Here is a 21,541-nt window from a genome sequence, read left to right as displayed (position 1 = left end):
GGCTCTTTTCTGTTCCTCTTGACCGGTCCCTGGGAACCATCACAGGTTCTCCTCAGCCACGAGTGAGATCTGCAGGGCTGCACATCATCCACCCAGCTTTCCATGGAGCTGCTTCCCTTGCATCCAGCAATGCTGGAGCTGCCCTGCTCCTCAGGGATAGGTGGGATCATAGAATCCCAGAATCTCAGCATGGTGGGGTTGGAAAGCATCTCTCAGACCATCCAGTCCAGCGTTCCTGGTCCAGCAGGGCATCCACAGCAGCTTGTCCAGGAGCACAATGGCCAGGGTGGGTTGAAAGCTCTCCAGAGGAGACTCCACAGCCTCTCTGGGCAGCCTGCTCCAGGGCTCCAGCACCCTCACACCAAAGAAGTTTCTCCTCCTGCTCACAGGGAACCTCCTGGGTTCCAGTTAGTGCCCTCTGCCCTTGTCCTGTCCCTGGGCACCACTGAGCAGTATCTGGCCCCAGCCTCTTGCCCCTTGCTCTTTATCTCTTGCTGAGCACTGATCAGATCCCGCCCGGGGCTCCTCTTCTCCAAGGCTAAACAGCTACAGGGCTCTCAAACAGAACGGTTTGGGTTGGAAAGGACCTTAGAGCTCATCCAGCGCAAGCCCCTGCAGCCAGCAGGGACATCCCCAACCAGAGCAGGCTGCTCAGAGCCCCAGGCAACCTGACCCGGGACGGCTCCGGGGAGGGGGCAGCTCCCACCTCCCTGGGCATCCTGGGACGGGGTCTCACCACCCTCTGCTCTCTGAATCTCGCTCCTCCCGCTCAGTGCCGCTCCCCACTGCCCTGTCGCCCCCACCGCCCCCAGCCCGCTGCGCCGCACCCCGCCGCCCGCTCTCCCCCCGGGGCCCAGCGCCCGCTGAGGGGCGGGGCCGGACGGGGCTCTCCCCGGGCTGGCCCCGCCCACCTCGCCGCCCTCCCGCCGCTACCGCGCACGCACCGGGGCGTTGCTGCGCCTGCGCGTCGCCGCGCGCCAGCCTCATGCGCCTTGCCGCGAGCCGGCAGCTCCGCCGCGCGCTCAGCCCGCCACGCAGCCGCCGCGCGCCGCCCGTGCCCGGCGGGAACCGGTGTGTGGGGGGGAGGGGGGAGGGGAGACGGGGGAGGGGGGAGGGGGTCGGGGGTCTGGCGGCACCCGGCGGGGCGGGGCGGGGCGGCGGCAGCGGGCGGCACCACGCGGAGCCCCGCCGAGGGGCCGGCAGCGGCGGGAGCTTGTGGCGGGAGCTTGTGGCGGCGGGGAGCGGCCGGTGCGAGGCGGGAACGGCGGGGCGGGAGGAGGGCAGCGCTGGCCGGGCAGCGGCGGGGGGCCCGCCCATGGCAATGGCGGGGCTCGGGGCTCCTCCAGGCGCCTCTGCGCCTCCGGCTGAGGCGCTGGCGGTGTCCGCAGCGGGGCAGATGAAGTACATCCTGGTGACGGGCGGCGTGATCTCGGGCATCGGCAAGGGGATCATCGCCAGCAGCATCGGCACCATCCTCAAGTCCTGCGGCCTGCATGTCACCTCCATCAAGATCGACCCCTACATCAACATCGACGCGGGCACCTTCTCCCCGTACGAGCACGGTGAGTGCCCCCCGGGGGCTGGTGGTGAGTGTCCCCCCCCGGGGGCTGGTGGTGAGTGTCCCCCCCCGGGGGCTGGGGGTGAGTGCCCCCCCCCGGGGGGCTGGGGGTGAGTGCCCCCCCCCGGGGGGCTGGGGGTGAGTGCCCCCCCCCCGGGGGCTGGGGGTGAGTGCCCCCCCCCGGGGGGCTGGGGGTGAGTGCCCCCCCCCCGGGGGCTGGGGGTGAGTGCCCCCCCCCCGGGGGCTGGGGGTGAGTGTCCCCCCCGGGGGCTGGGGCTGAGTGCCCCCCCCCGGGGGCTGGGGGTGAGTGCCCCCCCGGGGGCTGGGGGTGAGTGTCCCCCCCCGGGGGCTGGGGGTGAGTGCCCCCCCGGGGGCTGGGGGTGAGTGCCCCCCCGGGGCTGGTGGTGCCTGCAGGGAGCCAGCTGTGCGCGGGGGTGGGCTGGGGCTGGGCGCTGAGCCTGCTGTTGGGGCAGGGCCTGGCGGCAGCAGCAGGCAGCAGAGATGTGCCTGGGCTGCGCTTGCTGCCTGCCTGGGCACTCGGCCCCCGGGGCAGGAGGCCTCTTTGTTGCAGAAGGCTCTGAGTTGGAGGAGCCACACCTCGGCTTGCTGTGGCAGTCACAGGAGGCTGTTCCTGTAGCTGCCCCAGGCAGAGCCAGCCAGGTGCTGGCACTTCACTGAGCTGTGTGTGCCCTCTGTGCTGCAGGGGAGGTGTTTGTGCTGGATGATGGAGGAGAGGTGGACCTGGACCTGGGGAACTACGAACGCTTCCTTGACATCAGACTCACCAAAGACAACAACCTGACCACGGGGAAGATCTACCAATATGTCATCAACAAGGAGAGGAAGGGAGACTACCTGGGCAAAACTGTCCAAGGTGATGGGAGGCTTCACTTGTGCTGCTTGGGAAGGTCTCTGTCTGCATTTCTGTCCTGCTTTGGAGGCTTTTGCATCTTACCTTGAGGCCTTTGCTGTGTGTGCCCTACCCTGGTGATGGGTTTTGTTTGGTTTGTAGAAGGGGAAGCAGGAGATGCACCGCTTGCAGGTGTGCTGGTGTGTGCCACGCTGAGCTGGGTCACCTGGAAGCCCCTCAGAGCTCAGCAGCACGCAGTTGTTTGGACCTGGGTCCAGCTGCCTCACGTAGCCAGCACTGGGTGTGAGCAGAGCACGCTGCCACACCTGGGTCTGGATGATGGGGGATATGGGTTTGCTGGTCACAGTGGTCATTGCCTGGGGTAATTGTCATTACAAAGCCCAAAGGATCTTTGAGGACCAGCTCAGTCCCTTCCCTTTTGAAGCATCCTGCACTGCTGGTTTGGATAAGGACTTTCCTGGACAGCTTAACACAGAGTAACTCTGAGCTTGCAGCAGAGGACTGTTTGTTCCTGAGTCTCCCAGCCTAAAGGAAGCATTGCTTACATGTGTTTAAGTTGAGGCAGGGTTTGCATGTCCTGCCAAGGCTCTTCTCTGGGAAATCACAGCCAAGAATAATCACTTCAAAAAATGCATAAAGACCCAGATCTCAGCCTGGGCCAGAGGAGAGGCCATGCCTGCTTCTTTCCCATAGCTGCTGTGCAAGGAATCAGAGGCAGCAATGTGTGTGGGCTGTGGTGTTAACCCTTGCCTGGGTTTCTTCTCCAGTGGTTCCCCACATCACAGATGCCATCCAGGAGTGGGTGATGAGGCAGGCACGGATCCCTGTGGATGAAGATGGCATCGAGCCCCAAGTGTGTGTGATTGAGGTTTGTAGCTCTTTTGTTCTGAGCTCAGCCCTGTGCTGATTTGGCAGAGTAAAAGTTGGGGGTTATTTGCAGTAATGTTCAACTTCCCCTCTTGCTGGCTTGGTTAGACTCCCCTTTGTTAGCTTCACTTACTCTCTCTGGGCTCTTGAGTGCTGCCTGTCCAAGGCTGCACAGGGACTTGTTCGTAGCTTCGTGGAATGGTTTGGGTAGGAAGGGACCTTGAAGATCATCAGCTCCAACCCCATGGCAGGGACACCTCCCAGGAGCCCAGCTTCATAGGATCACAGAATGCTCTGGGTTGGAAGGGGCCTCCAAAGCTCACCCAGTCCAACCCCTGCAGTCAGCAGGGACATCCTCCGCTAGATCAGGTTGCTCAGAGCCCTGCTGAGCCTCACCTTGATGTCTCCAGGGATAGGGCCTCAACCACCTTCCTGGACAACCTGTTCCAGTGTCCCACCACCCTCAGGGTGAGGAACTTGTTCCAACCTGCCCTTGAACACCCCCAGGGAGGGCACATCCACAGCCTCCCTGGGCAACCTGTTCTAGTGTCTGCCCACCCCCAATGCAAAGCATTTCTTCCTTAATCTCCAGTCTAAGACTCAGCATAAAGACTTAGACCTTTGAAGGTCCCTCCCAGCCCCAACCATTCTGTGGTTCTAGGACAGTTCCATGTTTGAGATGCTTTGCTCTCCAGTGCAGTGCGAATTGGTCAGTGGAATGAGGGTTAGCTCCTAACTTCTATACCAAGGCCTGAGTGACTCACACAGTGCCTTCTTCCTTGGGGTGTAGAGGGAGGCTGGGTGGATGCCCCTCTGGATGCAGTTGCCTTCCCTCCTTGGCAATAAAGGGATCCTTGGGGTGACCAAATGCAAGCACAGACCTCGAACAGGGCACGGCACAAGCTGGTGGTGCCAAACCAGTGCAGTTTCCTGTGCACTGTCAGGGCTGTCCTGCTGACAGAGGAGGCAGAGCAGGGTGAAAGCCCTGAGCCTGCTGAGCTGGCTGCTGGGATGTGGGTTGGCCAGAGATGACCTTTGAGGGTCCCTCCCAAGCCCCATGTGTGACTGTGGCACAGCTTGTCAGAGTGCCCAGGTCCTGGTGAGCTGGGGCTCTCCCTGCAGCTTGAATGCCAGCTGCTGTCCCAGGGTTCACAAACCTGGATCCTGGAGTGCCTGGGAGGCACTGACAGCACGTGGGATGCTGCAGGGCCCCAGGGAGTGCCTGGCCTCTGCTGCTGAGTGTCCAGAACCACCCTGTGGTCACTGAGCCTTGGCTGAAGCTTGGCTTCTCGGTGCCACCTGAGCGTTTTAACGTCTCCACCTCCCTGCAGGGAGCACAGAGGTGCAGCTGATCCTCTGGAGAGCTGCTGCCTGCAGGAGGAGCTGGGTTTTGAGGTGCTGCTTTGATTCTGGGGGAGACCATGAAGGTAGAAGAGCTGGGGCTGCCTGGGGGCCGTGGCAGTGGTGCACAGGAGGGGCAGAGCCTGGAGCTCCGCAGGCTCCCGCGGGCAGTCGCAGGGGAGCGCTGGGGAGGTGCTGTAGTGTGCTTTCCAGCCTGTTGTAGCAGGGCTGCTGCACACAGGTAGGGGAGGTTTTGGCACTGATGTCACCCCTCATTGTCCTTCTCTCCTCCAGCTGGGGGGCACAGTGGGTGACATTGAGAGCATGCCCTTCATCGAAGCCTTCCGGCAGTTCCAGTTCAAGGCCAAGAGGGAGAACTTCTGTAACATCCATGTCAGCCTGGTGCCCCAGGTGAGCACACACAGCTGCCTGCTGCTGCTGGGCACAGGCTGCCCCAGCACAAACCTTGCTTTGAAAGTGTGTGTTTGTGAAGTGCCCTCTCTGTGGGCACTGTCACAGCTGTGTTTGTGCAGGGGAGGCAGGGAATGCCTGGGGGGGCACTGGAAAAGGTTTGGGAGCAGGGACTGGGAGGGTGTAAATGTGTGAGAGAGAGCTGGGAGCTACAGCAGATTCATAGAAGAGTTTAGGTTGGAAAGGACCCCAAAATTCATCCAGTTCCACCCTCCTGCCATGGGCAGGGACACCTCCCACCAGCACAGCTTGCTCAAGGCCTCATCTAGCCTGGCCTTCAACACCTCCAGGGAGGGGACAGCCACAGCCTCCCTGGGCAACCTGTGCCAGTGTCTCCCCACCCTCACTCTCAACAATTTGTTCCTCATCTCCAGTCTCAATCTGCCCTCTCCCAGCTCAAAGCCATTGTCCCTCATCCTGGCACTCCCAGCCCTTTGCAAAAGTCCCTCCCCTGCTCTCCTGGAGCCTTTCAGGTCCTGGAAGGCTGCTCTGAGGTCTCCCTGGAGCCTTCTCTTCTCCAGGCTGAACAGCCCCAACTCCCTCACCCTGTCCCCATAGCAGAGTTCCTCCAGCTTCTGATCATCTTTGTGGCCTCTTCCAGGTCCTCCCTGTCTGGGGGCACCAGAACTGGAGGTAGTGCTGCAGGTGCTGCAGGTGGGGTCTGAGCAGAGGTGGGGTCTGAGCAGAGCAGAGCAGAGGGGCAGAATCCCCAACCTGGGCTGCCAGTGACCATTGCTGGCTCCTGGGGAGTTTGTCACCAAGGCCTTCTCCTCCAGGCTGCTCTCAGCCCCTCCTCACCCTGCCTGGATTTGTGCTGGGGATTGCCCTGATGCAGCTGCAGGACCTTGGCCTTGTTGGAGATGCAGCTCTGCATCCTTAGCTGCTGTTTTTCTCTCTGGGTTTGTCTCCTGGCTCTGGCAGCTGGATTTGGTTTCTAGGGCTTTAGGCTTTCTGTTTCTCTTCATTTGCAGTCTTTCCTTTCTGCAGAGCTGACAGGAAATGCAGTGGTAGAGCCACAGCTCCACAGCCATTTGGACTTGCTAATCAGATCGTGTTCCAGGCTCTTCCTGGGGTCCTTGAATCCCAGAATCAGAGGTTCTTTGGGTTGGAAGGGACCTCTGGAGATCATCCAGTCCAACCCCCTGCCAGAGCAGAGGTGCCCAGGGCAGATCACACAGGAACTCATCCTGGTGAGGCTGGAAAGGCTCCAGAGAAGGAGACTCCACAACCTCTCTGGGCAGCCTGCTCCAGGCCTCCAGCAGCCTCACAGTAAAGTTTCTCCTCACATTGAGGTAGAACCTCCTGGGTTCCAGCTTGTACCTGTAGTGCCTGGTCCTGGCACTGGGCACCACCCATCAGAGCCTGGCACCTTCCTCCTGACTCCCACCCCTCAGATATTGATAGTCATTGGTCAGATCCCTTCTTAGCCTTCTCTTTAACATCCTTGTAGTCTCCATTGGACTGTCTCCAGCAGGTCTCTCTCTCTCTTCTGAAGTGGTGAGCCTGGAAGTGGACACAGTATTCCAGGTGTGGTCTTGCCAGGGCAGAGCAGAGGGGAAGGAGAACCTTTCTAGACCTCACAGACCCTCACATCTGACTGAGCCCTAACAGTCTGAGTGGCAGTTGCCCTTGGTTCAGAGGTTCAGCCAAGAGGAGGCTTCATGAAGCAGTGCTGTGATAAGAATCAGTTCATTAGAATCACAAAGAAAAGCAAAGGGTCCTGGTGTGCCAAGGAGGTGAGGTGCACCCCACTTCATGTCAGAAGTGATGGTGGGTGTCTCTGTGCCATGTACTCACAGGATGGCTCAGGTTGGAAGGGACCTCAGAGATCATCCAGTTCCAACCTCCTGCCATGGGCAGGGACAGCTCTCAGCCAGACTCAGCTGCTCAAGGCCTCATCCAGCCTGGCCTTGAACACCTCTGGGCAGGAGGCAGCCACAGCCTCCCTGGGCAGCCTGTGCCAGAGTTTCACCACCCTGGTACTGGAGAACTAATTCCTCAGCTCCAGTCCAACCCTGCTCTGCCTCAGCTTCAAACCCTTCCCCCTTGTCCTGTCTCCAGAGAACCTCAGGAAAAGTCTCTCTGCAGCCTTCCTGCAGGATCCCTTCAGGTACTGGCAGGCAGCTCTGAGGTCCCCCTGGAGCCTTCTCCTCTCCAGGCTGCACAGCCCCAGCTCCCTCAGCCTGGCCTCACAGCAGAGCTGCTCCAGCCCTTGGATCATCTTTGTGACCTCCTCTGGACTCACTCCACAGCTCTGTGTCCTTCTGCTGGGGACCCCAGAACTGGAGGCAGTGTTGGAGGTGAGGTCTGAGCAGAGTCCAGGGGCAGAATCCCCTCTCCTGCCCTGCTGCCCACACTGGTACTGCTACAGGCTCAGCTGTGTTCTCTGCTCTGGTTTGGGAGACATCTTGCAGTCTGAAACCTCTGCTGCAGGAGTCACTGCTGACCAAACTCCTCCATGGTTACAGCAGCAGTGCTGGAGAGCAGGAGCTGTGTGCCCTGAAATGGGGTTTGGCAGAGGTCAGTGGGACAGTGAATGGAGTGCAGGTCAATCTTTGTTCTCCTCTTGCTTCTTTCCCCTTGTCTTTAGGCCAGTGTTTGATGGAGAAAAACATCAGAGCTATCAAAGAGTTGGTATTTGAGAGAGCAGTGGAGAAAGCCCTTGGGGTGCCTGCTTTCTCCTTCCCTCACTGTGTGGAGCTCAGCTCTGGTCTCTGCCTCTTGGCTGAAAGCTTTCAGACTCAAGCAAGGCTCTGCAGGGCTGTTCAGAGCTGCTGGGAACTGGGCAGGGCCTGAGGCAAAGTTTTTACCAGGTGGCTGGGGGGTGGTTCCTGGTTAGGCTCATGAATCATTGCCACACATCACCACTGATGCTCCAACCCCTGCTCTTCTCTGCCCAGCCAAGCTCCACAGGGGAGCAGAAGACAAAGCCCACCCAGAACAGCGTTCGTGAGCTCAGGGGCCTTGGCCTCTCACCAGACCTGGTAAGGTTTGCTGCATGCCTTGGCCTGGCATCCAAAAGTGCTCTGCTGGGGTGTTGCAACAGCAGCCTGCTCTAAACCCTGCCTGAGGGGAGAGCTCTAGTGCTGGAAGGCTCAGAGCAGCAGGGCTGGGCTTCCCCCAGTGCCAGCCTGCCTGGGGACAGCTCTGGGGGGGGCTGGTTATGTGCTGCTGTTCTGCCTCCCAGCCCTGACCCTGCTGCTCTCTCAGATTGTCTGTAGGTGCTCCACTCCCTTGGATACCTCAGTAAAGGAGAAGATCTCCATGTTCTGTCATGTGGAACCAGAGCAGGTGAGGATTGCTGTCTGCACTCCCCTGGCTGCTGTCAGGTGCTGAGTGGAGCTCTGAGCTGAGTGTTTTTGTGTTCAGCTCTGGCTCTTGTTAGCTGCATAATTCATTTGCTGCTTTGTCTCCCCCCTGTTCCTTACACATGTCACTGTGCCAGGAGAGGCCTTTTCATGCCAGCACTCAGGTTTGCTTGCAAGGCACTTGGCTGAGGCCCAGAGAATCCTGTGGAATCCAAGGGATTTTCTGAGTAGCTGCTTTTGACCTTAGTTATCCTTCCACATTCCTGCTGTGAGCACAGGAGGCTGAGGCTGTTCAGTAAGTTAGAGGCCAAAGAGTAGTGGCCCAGAATGAGATTTGAAGTTGCCATGGGTGTGCTTGGATGCAGCTCTTGTCACTGTGCTGTTGCTCTGCCGAGGATGGCATGAGGAGACACTGCAGAGACAAACTGAAGTAGTATTTGGGAGCAGCACTGCTTCACTGGAGTGGGATGGGAGAGGCAAAAATCCCATCTTGGCTTGATCCATTTTGTGCTGAGAGTGCTCTGCATGGCACAGTCTGAGCTTAAGAAATAGCCATGGAGTCACAGCATTGTTTAGTTGGAAAAGCTCTGCAAGATCATCACCCCAACCCCACCATGGCCACCAGACCCTGGCCCCAAGTGCCATGGCCACAGGTTTCTGGAACACCTGCAGGGATGGGGACTCTACCATCTCCCTGGGCAGCCTGTGCCAGTTCCTGACCACCCCTGCAGCAAAGACATTTTCCCTCCTCTCCACTCTTAGCTTCCCCTGGCACAATTTCAGGCCATTTCCTCTCCTATCATCTGAGACTAGAGCAGAGCCCAACCCCCAGCTCACTGTAGCCTCCTTTCAGGGAGCTGTGGAGAGCAGTGAGGTCTCTCCTCAGCCTCTTCTTCTGCAGACTAAACACCCCCAGCTCCCTCAGCCACTCAGTCTGTAGCCTAGAGATTAACTCTTCCCAGTCCAGCTGGAGCTTTGGAGAAGGTCTGAGAATCATTTCCCAGCTGCAGGCTCTGTCCAGTGCTTTTTATTCCTTTCCTATAGCCTTGCACTTTCCACTCTTGCATTCAGAGTGACCTGGCCACAGTGTGGATGTCAGCAGAACACTCTCTGCCTCCTCTTGGCTGGGACCTGGCAGTTGGCTCTTGTCAGTCACCTCCTGGGATCCTGCAGTTCTCATTCTGCACTTGGAGCTGGATTGTGAAGGAAATGCTGTTGACTGGAGGAGGAGAGCTGGCATCTGGGGGTTTTACTGCTCTGAACTCTGCTTTCATTTGAGAAATGAGGGCTCAGAAATAGTTGTGCCAGGGTGTTTGTGAGCCTTAAAGCACAGCCTGGCTCTTGATGGGCAGGCAGCAGTTGCCCAGAGCTGTCTTTGCCTTTCTGAGGAAGCCCTTTTTGGGGAGCTGGAGCTGCTGACCTTGCTGCTCCTCACTGACCTGAGGCCTCTTGGCTCACAGCTGATTAATGAATTCTTGGAGTAGTTTGTGTTGGAAGGGACCTCAAAGCTCATCCAGTTCCAACCCCCTGCCATGGGCAGGGACACCTCCCACCAGCCCAGCTTGCTCAAGGCCTCATCCAGCCTGGCCTTGAACACCTCCAGGGAGGGGACATCCACAGCCTCCCTGGGAGGTGTTCTCCCCTGTGCAGGCCATCAGCTCTGTCATGCTGCCCTTCCTTCTCCCCTGTGCAGGCCATCAGCTCTGTCATGCTGCCCTTCCTTCTCCCCTGTGCAGGTCATCTGTGTGCATGATGTCTCCTCCATCTACCGAGTGCCTCTGCTGTTAGAGGAGCAGGGAGTGGTTGACTACTTCCGGCACAGGCTTGACCTCCCCATTGAGAGGCAGCCCAGGAGGATGCTGCTGAAGTGGAAGGAGATGGCTGACAGGTGAGCTGCACATCTGGGCACAGCCTGAGCTGAGGCTCCTCTTGAGCTTCTCCTCTTGGTTGGTGGCTCTCAGGTGCTGAGTCTTGCTTCATCTTCCTCAGCTGTTCTGACCTGCTGGAATTGTTTTCTTTTACTGCTCTGCTCTTGATGTTTACCTAAAAAAGCTCTTCCAAGAGAGGATCATAGAGTCCTGGAGCATTTGAGGCTGGAAGGGGCCTTAAAGCTCACCCAGTCCAAATCCCCTGCAGCCAGCAGGGACATCTGCAGCTAGAGCAGGTTGCTCAGGGCCCCAGACAGTCTGAGCTGGGATGGTTCCAGGCATGAGCATCTCCCACCCGTGGGCAATGTGGGCCAGGGTTTCAGTACCCTCACTGTAAGCAATGTCCTCCTTTATCTATTCCAAATCTCCCTCTTTTAGTTTAAAACCCAGATGGGTCCTGTTAAAAAGTCTGTCCCCATCCCTTCCATGGCCCTTCAAGTGCAGAAGGTCTCCCTGCAGCCTCCTGCAGGCTGAACCACCCCTCAGAAGATGCTGTGGGGTCACATCCCTGGGCTCCTTACCTTGTGTTTGAGTTTGGAGCCATTAAAGGTGGGCAGCTCTGCCCTCCCCTGTTCATACCAAAGAGCCCAGTGCCATTCCAAGGTGGTGTCAACCCTTGGTAAGCCTGTGTGGGAGTCCTCAGGGGTGTCCCTGCAAATGGACCTTTGAGTGTGCTTGCAACAAGCACAGCAGCTGCTTGGGCTTGCTCTGAGACTCCCAGCACAGAGGGTTTCATTTTCACCTGTGGGGAAATGGTGAACTGAGTCTCTGCAGGCACCACTCAGGCCCCTCCTGAGGCCTGAAATGTCTTTGTCCTTCTGAGAAATGAACTACCAAGGTCTAGATTCACAGAATGCACTGGGCTGGAAGGGACCCTCCAAGGGCATCTTGTGCAACCCTCCTGCAGGCAGCAGGGGCAGCTCCAACCAGAGCAGGCTGCCCAGGGCCACAGCAAGTCTGACCTTGACTGTCTCCACCACCTCCCACCCAGCACTGGCAGCGAGGGTTCCCTGCCTGTGGGCACAGCCCTGGGTGCCCAGGTGGTTGAAGGTGCTTGGCAGGGCTGAACTAAGCCTTGGAGGGTCCCTTGGCTGCAGGCAGGAGTGCTGCCTGAGTGCCCTGCTGCTGGGGGGCTGCAGGTGTGGGCAGTGCAGCCTTAGGAGTGCAGAATTCCCTCCTGCTCTGCTGGCTGCTGAGGTGATCTGCCTGGGCAGCTGCTGGCCAGTGCAGACACCTGCAGAGCTTTGATCCTCTCCTCACAGCTTCCTGCAGGCTTGGGGTCTGAGACAGCCTCCTGAGGGGGCTTTGGATCTACCCAGGGAGGCTTTTCAGCCTGAGCAGAGATGAGTTCCCTTGGGGGGGACTCTCTGCAGCTGCTTTTCTCTCTCACCATTTCTTTTTCCCTTTCTTTCAGCCTTGCTTTGGTGTTTTAGAGTCATGACTCCTGTAACAGGTCCTGCTCTCAGCAGCTGGGTGGGCTCTGCTGTCACTTGCCTGGGGGGTGGGTGAGCCTTGCCCCATGCTGTGTCACTGCTGGGCCCCCTCCTGTGTCTGCTGCCTGCAGGTACGACCGGCTGCTGGAGAGCTGCTCCATAGCCCTGGTGGGCAAATACACCAAGTTCTCAGACTCCTATGCCTCTGTCATTAAAGCACTGGAGCACTCTGCACTGGCCATCAACCACAAACTTGACATCAAGGTAGGAATGGAGCTGTCTGCCTGGGAGGAGGGAAGAATCCACACACAGACTGCTGCTGCCCACAGCCCTGCCCAGCTGGGTTGGGTTCTGCACAGAGCCACAGGCAGGGAGGGTCAAGTCAGGCAGGGAGCTTGGAAATTGCCTTTGGATTTTGAGCATCAAAACATCTCCTCTCAGGCCTGAACCAGCTTCAGAGGAAACCTTTCGTCCTCTAAGAGTCACAGACTGCAGTGGGTTGGAAGGGACCCTCCAAGGGCATCTTGTCCAACCCCCTGCAGGCAGCAGGGACAGCTCCACCTAGAGCAGGTTGCTGAGGCCCTCACCACCTCCCTGGGCAGCCTGTTCCAGTGTGTCCCCAGCCTCACTGTGCAGAGCTTCCTCCTGAGGTCCAACCTAACTCTGCCCTGCTCCAGTTCCAAACCATTGCCTCTCATCCTATCCCCACAGTCCCTCCCCAGCCTGCCTGGAGGTCCCCTGCAGATAGTGAAGTGCAGCTCTGAGGTGTCCCTGGAGCCTCCTCCAGTGGGCTGGAGTTGCATCACTTGAAGCACAGAGGAAAGGTTTGAGTGGGGCTGCTCAGAGCTTTGTTGACTAACAGGAAAGCAGCCCAGGCAAACCCCCCCCCCAAGCAAGCATCCAGGAGGAAACAAATGCAGAGCTCTCCAGGAGGAGCTGTGATGTCTTAATTGAATGAAGGAGACCCTGTGCACTCTGCAGCAGTCTCTCATCCTCCTGTCTTGGATTTCTTCCCAGTACATTGACTCTGCTGACTTGGAGCCAGAGACTCTGCAGGAGGAGCCTGTCCGCTACCACGAGGCCTGGCAGAAGCTCTGCGGTGCTGAGTAAGGCTCCCAGCCTCTGGCATTTCATGGGGGCCTGCTGCTGGCAGTGCTGGGAGGAAGAGCCTCACTGCAGGCTCTTCCTGGGCCCTGCAGCAGCACACTCTGACAGTGCCCCAAATGCCCCCTCATGGGATGGAAACTGCAGGCTTGTTAACTGAGTGAAGGGCTTGGTGAGAGGCAGCAGCAGGGCAGGTGGGGAGGGCAGGGGGAAGGTGAGGGGAGGGGAAGGCTTTTTGACCTCAGAGAGAGGGTGGGAGAAAGGTCTAGAAGGAGAAGGTGTGAGAAGGGAGAAGCCCTGGGATGCAGAGAGGGCCTCCCACCAGCCCAGGCTGCTCAGGGCCTCCTCCAGCCTGGCCTTGAACACCTTCAGGCAGGGGGCAGCCACAGCCTCCCTGGGCAACCTGTGCCAGTGTCTCCCCACCCTCACTCTCCCTACTCTCAATCTGCCCTCTCCCAGCTCAAAGCCATCGTCCCTCATCCTGTCCCTCCCAGCCCTTGTCCAGAGTCCCTCCCCAGCTCTCCTGGAGCCCTTCAGGCCCTGGAGTGGTTCTGGTACCAGGTGCTGGTGCTGGCTCAGGTGAAGCCATATGGAAACCATGCTGGAGACAGAGCACTTCTGAGCCCTTCCCAGGGGTGAGGTCCTGCAAGTCCAGGGCTTTCCAGGAGGGGCGGTGGGTGGGTGGCTGTGGGGAGCCCCCATGGGGAGCCCCATCTGAAGATCTCCTCCTCACACAGCGGAGTGCTGGTTCCTGGTGGCTTCGGCGTTCGGGGGACAGAAGGCAAAATCCAGGCTATCTCCTGGGCAAGGAAGCAGAAGAAGCCCTTCCTAGGTGAGAGAGCTTCCCCCAGGGGCAAGAGGCTGTGTGACAGCCTCGCTGCTCTGAGCCGCGGCCTCGCCGCCCCCAGCCGCCGCGGCCTCGCCGCTCTGAGCCGCGGCCTCGCCGCCCCCAGCCGCCACGGCCTCGCTGCTCTGAGCCGCGGCCTCGCTGCTCTGAGCTGCGGCCTCGCCGCCCCCAGCCGCCGCGGCCTCGCCGCCCCCAGCCGCGGTCTCGCCGCCCCCCAGCCGCCGCGGCCTCGCCGCCCCCAGCCGCCGCGGCCTCGCCGCCCCCCAGCCGCCGCGGCCTCGCCGCCCCCCAGCCGCCGCGGCCTCGCCGCCCCCCAGCCGCCGCGGCCTCGCCGCCCCCCAGCCGCCGCGGCCTCGCCGCCCCCCAGCCGCCGCGGCCTCGCCGCCCCCCAGCCGCCGCGGCCTCGCCGCCCCCAGCCGCCGCGGCCTCGCCGCCCCCAGCCGCCGCGGCCTCGCCGCCCCCAGCCGCGGCCTCGCCTCCCCCAGCCGCCGCGGCCTCGCCACCCCCAGCCGTGGCCTCGCCGCCCCCAGCTGCCGCGGCCTCCCCGGCCGGCACCGGGCTCTGCACTGCCCACTCCTGGAGGCGATTGGCTGAGGAGGGCCCAGGGGGCAACAGCTGCCAGCCCTGCTGAACTCTGGAGGGGTTGGAGCTGGCTGGGCTGCCAGGGAATCTGTCATCAGGAGGGGGAGTCTGAGGGGGCCGTGGTGCTGTGGGCAGGAAGCAGGATGTGTGCCTGGGAGTGAATGGAGATGGGGAGCAGCTGGAGGGGGAGGGAAGGGTCAGGGAGGGAACAAACCTCAGAGCTGCCTGCTGCAGGGGGGACAGACCCCTAGAGCCATCTCAGGTCTGGCTGCTGCAGGCTGTGTGCTGTGCTGAGTGCTCTGTGTGCTGTGCTGAGTGCTCCCTGTGCTGGCCTGACCCTGGTCTCCTGTCCCCCCCAGGAGTGTGCCTGGGCATGCAGCTGGCAGTGGTGGAGTTCGCTCGCAGCGTCCTGGGCTGGCAAGGTAACTGCACAGCACCTCCTGGCCTCTGGGCACCCCTCTGCCTGCTTGAGGGATGCCTCTGACTCTCTCATGCTTGGGATTCTCAGTGCAGCTCCTCATCCCCCTTGCTCATTCAGAGGGAAGAGGAAATTTCCTCCTAATGAAACAGAACTGAGGGCAGCAAGGCATGAGTGCAGGTGACAGGAACTGGCTGTGCCTACAGGAAGGTTCAGCTCCTGGCCCAAGCCCCCCAGTGGGGCTGTGCCTGTGTGCTGGACACCCTAAGTCCAGCCCCCCCAGCCAGCAGGAATGGAGACCAAGCAGCACTGCAGCTGCCCAGGCAGCTCACCCAGGACTCAAAGTGCTCTTTGGGCTCTGCTGCTTGCCCTGAGGGGGTCCCTGCTGGCAGAGTGCTGAGTGGAGTTCCTCAGCCTGGTTCTGGGTCTCATTGGGTAGGGCAGGAGGAGTTTTTGGGAGCACTTCTGCTGCCTGCCCCTGGCTGGGTGTGTTGAGGACACTCTGAGCTGCTCAGTGCCTGCTGCCCCCTGCTCAGCCCTGCCTGCAGGGCACTGACTGCCCTGAGCTGCTGCCAGCCCTGCCCTGCAGGCTCTCAGCACACAGGGCTCAGGTGGCTGCTGCCAGAAGTGTGGGGATGAGACAGCAGTGCCTGGAGAGGTCCTGTGAAGGCAGCTCAGGGAGTGAGGGCCTTGCTGCTTCCAACTGCTGACCCTTCCCTTGCAGATGCCAACTCGACAGAGTTTGACCCCAAAACTGCTCATCCTGTGGTGAGTTTCTGGTTGGTTGTGATACCCACCCAGAGCCAGGCTGCTCTGCACCTACCCTTGGCTGCAGTTAGGAGCCTGGATGAATGTCTGGTGGCTTTTAGGTTTGCCTGTCCTCATCTACCCATCTGAGAAGCAAATGCCTCTGCCTGGTGAACTGTGGCAGCTGCTGCTCCACAGAGGCTGCAGGGCTTGCAGTGAGCCTCTGGCAGGGTTTGCTGAGCTGTAGTTGCTCTTCATCAGGGGAGGAGTGAGGGCTGCTCACAGGGCAGCTGGAAGGCTAACTGTCAGTACCCAGATTCCACTGCACAAGTGTGGAATGGGGAGCCCAGAAATCATCACAGCATGGCTCAGGCTGCAAGGGAGCCAAGAGCTCATCTGCTCCAACCTCCTGCCTTGGGCAGGCACATCTCTCAGCTAGACTCAGCTGCTCAAGGCCTCATCCAGCCTGGCCTTGGACACCCCCAGGCACCTCCCTGGGCAGCCTGTGCCAGAGTCTCACCCCCCTGCTGCTGAAGAACTTCCTCAGCTCCAGTCTGACCCTGCTCTGCCTCAACTTCAAGCCATTCCCCCTTGGCCTGGCTCCAGACACCCTCAGGCACAGTCTCTCTGCAGCCTTCCTGCAGGATCCCTTCAGGTCCTGGCAGGCAGCTCTGAGGCCCCCCTGGAGACAGGAATTCCTTGGGACACTCATGGAGGGACTTTGGAACCAGCCTCTCTTAGCCTGCAGGCTCTGGGGGCTTCCTCCAGGCTCCACCAGAAGGGTTGGCTTCTGCTGTCCTTTGAAGTGCTGCCCAGGGAAGTGTCCAGCCCAGGTTCTGGAGCAGAAAGGAGTTGGATTTGGGCTTTTGCTTCTGGCTCTGTCCTTGCTCAGTTTGTTCAGGAGCCCAGCAGTGGTGTGGGGTCTGCAGGTGCTGACTGAGCCCAGCTACAGCTTCCTGAACACCTTCAACCCTTCTGTGTGTTCTGCACAGCCCCTGCCAGAGCTCAGCTGCCCACCCTGGGACTTGGGGTGCCCTGTCCAGACAGTGTCCCCCAGCTCAGCTGCCCTGTGGGCCGTGGGGATGTTGTTCTCTCCTCCTCACTGATGTGCCAGAGCCTGCCCAGGGCTGTTCCTCCTCCCTCAGTCTCAGCCTGCTCTCTGGCTGCTCTTTGCAGGTCATTGACATGCCAGAACACAATCCTGGGCAGATGGGTGGCACCATGAGGCTTGGCAAGAGGAGAACACTCTTCCAAACCAAGAACTCAGTCATGAGTAAGGCCTTGCTTACCCCTTCTGGAAGTGGGGTGAGGGATGGGGGGCTGGGAAGTGGGGCCTGGGGGTGTCCCTGAGTGGGAGGTGCTGGCAGACTGTCCTGGAACTGAAATGGAAATCACAGAGTGGCTCAGGCTGGGAGGGACCTCAGAGCTCATCTGCTCCAACCTCCTGCCATGGGCAGGGACAGCTCTCAGCTAGACTCAGCTGCTCAAGGCCTCATCCAGCCTGGCCTTGAACATGCACAGCCTCCCTGGGCAGCCTGTGCCAGAGTCTCACCCCCTGCTACTGAAGAACTCCTTCCTCAGCTCCAGTCTGACCCTGCTCTGCCTCAGCTTCAGACCCTTCCCCCTGGCCTGTCTCAGACACCCTCAGGCAAAGTCCCTCTGCAGCCTTCCTGCAGGACCCCTTCAGGTCCTGGCAGGCAGCTCTGAGGCCCCCCTGGAGCCTTCTCTCTGCACAGCCCCAGCTTTGGTGCCCTCCAGAAGTGTCAGAGTGTGAGGGGCACTGCCTGTGGCCTTGCTGCAAGCTGGCCCTGTGTGCAGTGCTTGGTGGTTGTGCTCCTGCTGCAGGGAAGCTGTATGGGGACCATGACTTCCTGGAGGAGAGACACAGACACAGGTTTGAGGTAAGGAAGCTGCTGTGGGCAGGGAGCCCTTCTGTCTGACCCAAACACAAGGGATCAGGGGGGTCTTGCTTCTGCTCTCCTAGGTCAATCCCCAGCTGAAGAAGTGCTTTGAAGAGCAAGGTCTGAAGTTTGTAGGCCAGGACGAGGAGGGAGAGAGAATGGAAGTGGTGGAGCTGGAAGGTGAGTCCTGAGCAGCTGGGGTGGGTGAGGGTCCCAAGGGGAAGTGTTTGGAGCTCCTGTGGCTCTCCCAGGATGGCTCCATGCATAACCCCACACCCACAAGGAGCCCTCTGTGCCTCTGTGTCTGGGGACAAAGGGCAGGGTGGAAATGACAGCATCAGGGCTCCAGCACCAGTGGTATCCAGTGGCACCCTGGGGTGCATTGAGTGTGCCCAGCAGATCCAGGGAGGTTCTCCTCCCCCTCTGCTCTGCCCTGCTGAGACCTCACCTGGAATATTGCAGCCAGTGCTGGGCTCCCCAGTTCAGGAGGGACAGGGAGCTGCTGGAGAGGGTCCAAGGGAGGGCTCCAGGGATGCTTAGGGGACTGCAGCACTGCCTGGGGAGGAGAGGCTGAGAGCCCTGGGGCTGTTCAGTCTGCAGAGGAGAAGGCTGAGAGGGATCTGATCAATGTCTATCAATATCTGAGGGCTGGGGGGCAGGAGGGAGGGCACAGGCTCTGCTCACTGTGCCCTGGGATAGGACAAGGGGCAATGGATGGAAACTCCAGCACAGGAGGTTCCACCTCAGCATGAGGAGGAACTTCCTCACTGTGAGGGTCCCAGAGGCCTGGAGCAGGCTGCCCAGAGAGGTTGTGGAGTCTCCTCCTCTGGAGCCTTTCCAGCCCCATCTGGATGTGTTCCTGGGTGCCCTGTGCTGGATTCCATGCTCCTGCTCTGGCAGGGGGTGGTCTGGAAGATCTCCAGAGGTCCCTTCCCAGCCCTTCCATCCTGTGAGCCTGTGGCCACGCAGCTGCAGGGCCCTGACCGTGGCCTCTCCTGTCTCCTAGAGCATCCCTTCTTCGTGGGGGTGCAGTACCACCCCGAGTTCCTCTCCAGACCCATCAAGCCATCTCCCCCTTACTTTGGGCTGCTGCTGGCATCTGCAGGCAGACTCACTCACTACCTGCAGAAGGGCTGCAGGCTCTCACCCAGGTAGGTTGGCACCAGGGCAGGGCTGCTTCCTACAGGGTAACCCAGAGAGGCTTCTTGGCACTGTGGGGGAACCAGGGGAGGTCTGCAGCACCTCCTCTGTCTGCTCTGTCTTGGAAACCTCCTGGCTTCATTCTCAGATTGAATGTGGAGCTGCCACACAGGGAGGGCATGAGAGGGCCTAGGAGCAGGATCCTTGTGCAGGGGAGGGTGAGACACAGGGGACAGCCAGAGGAGAGGTCCTGAGGGGGTGTAAGGAACATCTCTCTCTGCATGAGCTCAGCTGCACTGCTGTGGGTGAAGGGCTGCTGGGGCTCTGTCCTTGGAGAGCTTCAGGAGGTGCCTGGAAGAGGCCCTGAGCAGCTGGCTGACCTGGTGGCTGTCCCTGTGGTGCAGCTCTGCTGAGGTCCCTTCCCTTTGGAACGTCTCTGGTGACTCTGGGACAGCTCTTGAAGGGCTTGGAGGCCACCAGCTGGCACTGGGGAGCTGGGGGGGGTGGTGCCTGGTGGGGGGTGCCCCCCCTGTTCCCTCCTCAGTGCAGTCACAGCGCCTGAGCCATGGGTGACCACTTCACAAAGCCTGGAGCTGATGGAGCCCCAGGGGGGTAGTGACCCTCAGGGTTCTGTGTGCTCAGCCAGCAGCACTCAGCACCAAGCTGCCCAGACCCAGCTCCATCACCACTTGTGCTCAGGCAGAGCCTCTCTGCACTCCCCAGGGACACCTACAGTGACAGGAGTGGCAGCAGCTCCCCTGACCTGGAGATCACAGAGCTGAAGTTTCCATCAGTGAACCATGACTGATTCCTGGTAACTTCTACTGACCTCAAACCTCTCCTCCTGCAGACAGAGTCCTTGCCCAGGCTGCCTCCTGGCAGCTGAGCCTTTGACAGCAGCTGGCAGAGAAGTGGCACTGGTGGGAAGTGCTCCCAGCTGTGCTGAGGGCCCTGCAGTCCCTCCTGCCTCAGCAAACTGACCCCAAACCCTATGGGGGAGTCTGGGCTCCAGCTGAGATACACAAACAAAGCACCACCAGCAGGGGCTGAGGCTGGGGTCCCTGGCTTGGTGCTCTGGGGGCAGTTTGGAAGCAGCTGAGCTCCTTCATCTCCTGGGACAGCAGCTTTCCATCCAGCCAGAGGCCTTGAGCTCTGAGCTGGAACAGCTGCTGCAGGTGTGGGCTGCATGTGACCAGGGGCTGCAGCCACTCCAGTCCTGGAGGGGGGCAGGAGCCCCCAGCACTCACAGCAGAGGCTGAGCTGGAGTTAGAGGAGCTCTGAACCAGACCCTGGGGGTGGAAGGGCTTGGGGGAGACACTTTTGTGTCCCTGGGGGCCAGGGACTGAGGACATCTGTCCTGGGCAGGGGAGCTTTGGGCTTGGGGGTGCTGAGCTGTGCTGGTCTCAGCCTGCAGTGTGCTGGGCAGGTCCAGCTGTGGTGCTTCAGTCCCAGTTGACTCCTGCTCCCCTCCTCTCTCTCCAGATGTCTCCACTGCAGAGAAGTCCTCAGGTTCCCCAGGAGTTCTTACAGCAATAGTGTGACTGAACCCTTGGCTTTGGCCTTTCCTGCCCTGGGGCTTGGTCATTTCTCCTCTGAGATCCTGCCCCTCTCTCTTCTCAGCTCCTCTCTCCTTGGTTTGTTTCCTCTGCAGACTTCATTCCTGGAGGGCAGCTCAGCCCAGCACAAGCACCTCCAGGCTGGCCTCAGCTGGCACCAGCCTGGAGATGCACAGCAGGCTGGGGCTGGGACTGGCTCTGATGGGAGAATGCAGCTGGGTGAGGGCCTGGCCTGGCTGCCTCCTCCAGCCTCTGCTCCCCCCACAGCCCTCACTGGGGAGCTTGTGTGGAGGCCAGGAGGTGCTGGAGGCTTGCTCTGCTCCTGAGCTGTGCTGCAGCTGCCTGCAGTCTCCTGGGGGGCAGAGGGAAGGCTTTGCTCTGCTGTGCTCTTTCAGCAGTATTGAAGAATGGTTGGCACTGGTGCCCTTGGGCCCTCTCCTGCCAGCAATGAGATTTGCCCAGGAAAAGCTTCCTGGAGTTCCCTGCAGCACTGCAGGGGGCAGCTGCAGGCACACCAAAAGCGAGCCCTGAAGCAGAGTTCTCACAGCCCCTGGCTGCAGGGGCTGGCAGCTGGCAGCCCAGGGAGCACAGCAGGGAGCTGCCCTGGTGCCCTCCCTCTGCCTTGCCTCTGCCTGCACAGCTCTTGGTGCTTCTTTCTCCCTGCCTGCAGCCTGCTCTTGGCTTCTCCCCAGGGAGGGCCTCGAGTCCTGGCGCCCAGGGAGCTCAGAGCTGGTTCCTGAGGCAGGGCTCTGGATCTTTGCCCTCAGCTCCTCGCTGTCCTGCAGCCTCAGCTCTGCACTTCTTGCTTTGTTCCCCACCCCCCCAGCCCCGGGGTTGGCCTTTGGTCAGCAGGAGCCAGGGGCAGGAACTTACCTGACCCTGGGCAGAGCTCTCCAGGGGCTCACAGTGGTGATGCTGCGGCTCTGAGCCTGGCTGAGGCCAGACCCCAGCCCCATGCCCTGCAGCAGCTGCAGTGTCCTCCCCACACCTCTCACTATTCCTTGCTCCTTTCCAGCTCTCTGCAGCCCTCTTCCCCTCTGCAGCTGCTGCAGAACCTGGGCCCAGGTGGAGCTGCTGAGCAAACCCTGCCTGCTTCTCAGCAGGGAGGCCTCTTCCTCACCTGCCTCCCTCCTCATCTGTTTTCTTCCCTGCCGTGGTTTTGTTTGGGCCCCCACTGCAGCTGCCTGGGCTGGGAAGTGCTGGTTTGTAATAAAAGGAGGAACTGGCCAGGAGCTGCTCTCTTGCTTCTGTAGCCTGGGGGAGGGAAAGAAGTGAAGGGGCCCAGCCCAGGTCCAGAGCCACCCCCAGGGGCTGGAGGTGCCAAAGTCTGCCTCAGCTCCTGCAAACCTGAGGCCCTGCGCTGAGCCTCCAGCCTCTGCAGGGCAGGGGTCAGGGGCATCGCTCTACACCATGCCTGAGGGAAGATTTGCTCCCTCCTGCTCCTCTTCCTGCCCAGTGGGGAGTGGGGC

At 60.4% G+C, this 21,541-nt stretch overlaps 1 protein-coding gene across 1 annotated transcript; it reads left to right on the top strand.

Moving 5' to 3' along the window:
• The first annotated feature begins 968 nt into the window (after window positions 1-968).
• CTPS1 (CTP synthase 1) lies at window positions 969-20,575 on the top strand. Its single transcript, XM_054170999.1, has 19 exons — window positions 969-1,071; window positions 1,389-1,562; window positions 2,262-2,432; window positions 3,197-3,297; window positions 4,932-5,048; window positions 8,009-8,092; window positions 8,319-8,399; window positions 10,153-10,304; window positions 11,909-12,041; window positions 12,795-12,883; window positions 13,619-13,713; window positions 14,670-14,732; window positions 15,453-15,496; window positions 16,652-16,748; window positions 17,321-17,376; window positions 17,460-17,556; window positions 18,383-18,527; window positions 19,240-19,330; window positions 19,999-20,575. The coding sequence occupies exons 2-18, from the start codon at window positions 1,397-1,399 to the stop codon at window positions 19,322-19,324; spliced, it is 1,776 nt and encodes a 591-aa protein (XP_054026974.1). The 5' UTR covers window positions 969-1,071; window positions 1,389-1,396; the 3' UTR covers window positions 19,325-19,330; window positions 19,999-20,575.
• The last annotated feature ends 966 nt before the right edge of the window (window positions 20,576-21,541 follow it).

This window comes from Dryobates pubescens, chromosome 20 (assembly GCF_014839835.1).
Source record: "Dryobates pubescens isolate bDryPub1 chromosome 20, bDryPub1.pri, whole genome shotgun sequence".
Taxonomy (NCBI): domain Eukaryota; kingdom Metazoa; phylum Chordata; class Aves; order Piciformes; family Picidae; genus Dryobates; species Dryobates pubescens.
Note: the sequence above shows the minus strand (reverse complement) of the source record. Positions and strands in the feature narration are given on the sequence as shown.

Coding starts and splice junctions, on each gene's coding strand:
- CTPS1 (XM_054170999.1), top strand. CDS start 1,397: ATGAAGTACATCCTGGTGACGGGCGGCGTGATCTCGGGCATCGGCAAG. Junction 8,093..8,318: donor TTGGCCTCTCACCAGACCTG/GTAAGGTTTGCT, acceptor CTGCTCTCTCAG/ATTGTCTGTAGGTGCTCCAC. Junction 12,042..12,794: donor ACCACAAACTTGACATCAAG/GTAGGAATGGAG, acceptor ATTTCTTCCCAG/TACATTGACTCTGCTGACTT.